Raw genomic sequence first — 4711 nt, forward strand, 5'->3', positions numbered from 1 at the left:
TATAATTCACAAAGATTCATGCACTTTACTTATGGTCACTACTGCTCACTTGACTCAATTATCTGTCACTATATCTCTATCTGCAATTATATCTCCGCTTTATTTGCCAGGCTTATATACAAAAAATAGAGGGCATCTGGCAAATGCTACAGTTGCCAGGAACAGTCATTATCCTTCTAGAAACTCGTGACGTGTTACCAGCATTACGTGCCTTCCGCTGTCATAACAATATTTACACTATAGCATGTGGTCTATACAGATAATATCATCATCACCATTTTAACTTTTGTTTACTTGCAATTGGCACTATTTATTATAAATAACACTTTTAAACTAATAAAGTACAAAATATCATTACATAATGTTTTGGAGGCAAATATAATCGGAATGAAATAAATTCAAACAATCAAAACTAGCACAATTATAACCTAACCAAATTTAAGGTACTCTTTTGAAACACACAACTTATTAAATCATTATTGCTGAACAAAAGTAGTGAGCAGTTAGTCCAACCTTTATTTATATATATATGTTTTTTTTAATTAATCAATTTCAGTACACTGTATTTTGAGTTGTGTTGCAATTTAACTCGTACTGAAATCTTTTATATGAATTTTCTTTTTTTAGTTCGCAGACCTTGTTATAGTAGAGACTATGGCCAAGGAAGTATTGTATGTGTTTGTAACTCAACATACTGTGACACATTTAGGCCTCAACTCAAGCCAAAACCAGAAATTCTGACAGTGTATGAAAGTAACAAAGAAGGGAAGAGATTTTATGAGAAAACTGTGAAATTCACATATGGATCAAACCTATCTGGTAGATTTCAAAGTGATTTTTTGATACAAGTTTTAGTTGCAGTCCTCTTTTGAAAAATCTTTCAAAAACTAAAATAAATAGTACAGTGTTGTATGTTTGAACAAAATTTGAATCATTTAAAATCATTTATTTATGTGTATTGAATGAAAATTAGTTATATACATGTCGTTGTGTAATATTCATTTACAATACTGAAACCAGAACCATAATCAGAAGAGAGGTTCCTATAGAATTACTCTTTTTATGACACTATAGATACAAATGTAGTTTAAAACTGGAAGAAAATAAAAAAATGGCAAAATATGGCTTACTGTCATAAGTTTAAGTATTACTCAAAAAATTTATTATGAAATTTTACAGAAAAGTTGACTTCTGAGCTCACTTGATTGAGTTATGTCCTCAGTCTCTTTACAAGTAGACTGTGTTTATCATTGGCTTACATAAGATGATAAAAATTATGTGAATGGACAATTATGTTAAGTTCGTTCTTCTACTCTCGATCTGGTAATTCTAAAGCTGTATCATGAAACTGTAATTTTGTGTGAAGAAAATACAAGTAAATAGATTACTATACTTTCTATTTTCTTGTTTTAAAAATACATTTTGACTGTATGTGCAGGTATGCCTTAAGAACATGTTGAAACAGCTGTTGTGGGATAAGTGTTTTTCAATTGAAGACAAAACTACAGATATGTATAGTGTACATACTTCACATTTGATTGTTAAACTACAGACATGTATAGTGTACATACTTCACATTTGATTGTTAAACTACAGATATGTATAGTGTACATACTTCACATTTGATTGTTAAACTATAGACATGTATAGTGTACATACTTCACATTTGATTGTTAAACTACAGACATGTATAGTGTACATACTTCACATTTGATTGTTAATGGATTTCTCTTTGCTACGATATTCATTTACAGTTCTATATTTTATACTAGTGGTAAAATTAGTTTTCCTTAAGAAATTTTTGTCAAGATTTTTGTGTAAAAAATCACTTATGCTGTCATGAATAAGCATGATGTATCAAGACTTTAATTTGATTTTTCTTGAATAACATTGGTATGAGACTTGCAAAGCTCAAATAAAAACCTGTAAGTTCACACTCATATTTACCATTATTATTATTATTAACTTAATTGTGGAAAAATACAAGCTTGTGATGTAGTTTATGATGATGTAAAATTATAATATTCTAAACTCTGAGGCTCTTGCTGTAGCTCTGAAGATGATAAATCTGTTATCCACTTACCTTCTGAACCATAGAGATTTAAAGGACTCCAGCTACTCTTCTAGCCACTTTATTTCATTAGCCAAAGGAGTCAGTTTGAAGAACTTAACTGTACCATTTACTTGATTACAGAGTGTTGTTGAATATAAAACGAGTTGTTTTGGTTGTTAAATTCATAAAGTTGACAAACATGTTTAGAAAACTATATATTTTTAGTCATTGTAGGATGAGTTTTGGTTGTTTGGTGTCTTCTATAAGGATATTATTATATAAAAAACTATAAGTACATCAAAACTTGTGTGATAAACAAGTTTTGTATTCCAACTAAAAATTAAAACTATCTTTTAAAACATCTATATTATTAGCAAATTTTCCCAACAACTTAACTAAAAACCTGTTACAGCATAATTGTGGATACTGATGTTTGAAATTATTGGACCAGTGGACATCTTTATGTACCTCAGGATGTCCATAATACTTTCAAAGATGACTTTTTGATGGTCTGATATCTACATGTCATGTTTGAGTTAATACATTTTTAGTTTCAAAAGAGATATCATCATAATTCATTTTCTGTTAAAGCAGGTTGTTTTACCCTTTATATACACATAATGTGAATGCATGCAGAACAGAATTGTTTCTGAACACACTACTCATCTCTTCACAGAAGAGATAGCTAATATCCCTTGCCAGGTCTTTGAATGAGATCTCTCCCCCTTAGAGAAGTATAATGTAGTCTGTTTTTGGTTTTAATGTTTTGAATTAGGCCTTATACCTTATTTTATTCGTAGATTGGAGGTTTCTACAGTGTGTTATAAAAAATGCCTAGGCCTCTTGTATGTAATTGAAGTCCTTACAAAGTCGTAGCTGTTTTGTCTATAAAATGTTCGAGGTTATTCTTTGTGTTTCTGGAACCGTGTATTCTGTGAAAGGTGGTGTACAACAAATTTATAATCTGTATGGGAAACAACTTTTTAGTAGCATATATGGTAATGTAAATATATATGTGTTTTGAGATAAGGATTCGTCTACAGTAGGTACCTGTAACTTATTGGTGATAAATTTGACAATAAATGAACAGCACACACTGTACTTGTTTTTAAAATAATTTATATATTCTGGAACTGTGTATTTTGTGAAAGGTGGTGTACAACAAATTTATAGTCTGTGTTGGAAACTTCTTTTTAGTATCATATATGATAATGTAAATATATATGTGTTTTGGACTAAAGATTCATCTATAGTAGGTGCCTGTAACTTATAGGTGATAAATGTGACAATAAATGAACAGCACGTACTCTACTTTTTTTTAGAATAATATATATATTCAAAATAAGTTAAACGTATGTACAAAATTCTTTACACTATGGAGATCACAGTTGTATCTTAAACATTATATAGTTCTCTTCCTGTTGTCAAAAGTCCACTTAGGCCAATTCAATTGCTTTAGAATTCAGTTGACAAGCTGAACTATTTTTCTGTATTTTTATTGCAATAGTATCCATGTATAATTCACTTACGCTGTCGCATGAGTTACTGCAGTTGTCCTGAACTTCCAATAATCATCTTTTTTTTTGTACTTCCAATAATTGTCTGCTCTTTGTACTTCTAATAATCGTCTGCCTTTTGTAAACGTCCACACAGGTGGGTTCAATTAGTTTAGAACACCCTTTGACATGACAAATTATTCTCATTATCTCTCTCAAAATCTCACTGTAACATATCAACCATTAGGCCATTCATTCCCATGATGGTTAACTTTGTTTTCTAACTTTTCTCTGACTGAACTTCTCTTTCATGTGACTACTTTTACTCTCTTTCTGCTCGTCTGGTCGCAGCTATTTATACGTCTATCACTTGGGCCTTCTAGAAATCTCCATAGCCTTGACATCAATGAATTACAATCACAAAATTAATTCATTAATAATACTACCTGCACTGAACAGTCTTTTATATCTGACAGTCTGACTTTCATTGTAAGGATTGGTTAGGAAGAATTATCTAAAAAATAAAGTATTGGCAATTCTTTTAAGATAGAAATTTATAGTTAGTTGGTGACTCAAATCAATGATCAATTACTTGTCCCAAGAGTCTGAGAAGATTTCTTAAAATCCTGGATTGTTGTATTGTGTTTTACTGAAGAGCTTGGAAAACTGTAATAATGATCAAGCTATTGAGTAAGATCTGGAATTATTTCTAGAAGAAGCTAGTCAATTTCAGTGGTCAGTGAGTGCACATTTTGTAACGAAACACAGGCCAACAGTGCTACTCAAATGATGAAGCACCTCATAATTACCAACCAGTATTTTAGGTATATGTGAACCTTCAAAATGTCAAGTGAGCATGACAGGTCAAAGTGGAGTGGTGGGTCATCTGCAACCATTCTGGTGTGTTAATACAATGATCAAAGGTGACAAATCAATGCTGTGTGGAAGGGGTTCCTACCTTTGGCAGCAGTAGAAGAGTGTTTGATATTTTTCAACCATTAGAATTTTTTGCATTCATTCTGTTCAACTAGCAGCTTATCAGGCAGATGGTAGCACTGCCTATGTAGGGATGACTCGGATTATTCATCAAAATGATATTTTAAATATCTCTTCAAAAGATCATCAGAACTTTACAATACTATACAGTGTTTCATTTTATAAC

The 4711-nt window shown here is 31.1% G+C and overlaps 1 protein-coding gene across 3 annotated transcripts in view; it reads left to right on the forward strand.

The window, feature by feature from the left end:
* LOC106473865 (glucosylceramidase-like) overlaps positions 1 to 4711 on the forward strand; it is a 31486-nt gene that overhangs the window by 2364 nt on the left and 24411 nt on the right. For all 3 annotated transcript variants that reach the window (XM_022402260.1, XM_013934552.2, XM_022402259.1), the window contains exon 2: positions 628 to 819. Coding sequence is in view for 1 of the 3 variants with exons in the window: in XM_013934552.2 (XP_013790006.1) it covers positions 628 to 819 (192 nt within the window). In the remaining 2 variants the exon portion in view is untranslated. The remainder of the gene's footprint in view (positions 1 to 627; positions 820 to 4711) is intronic.

Source organism: Limulus polyphemus, unplaced genomic scaffold (genome assembly GCF_000517525.1).
Source record: "Limulus polyphemus unplaced genomic scaffold, Limulus_polyphemus-2.1.2 Scaffold6574, whole genome shotgun sequence".
Classification (NCBI taxonomy): Eukaryota; Metazoa; Arthropoda; class Merostomata; order Xiphosura; family Limulidae; genus Limulus; species Limulus polyphemus.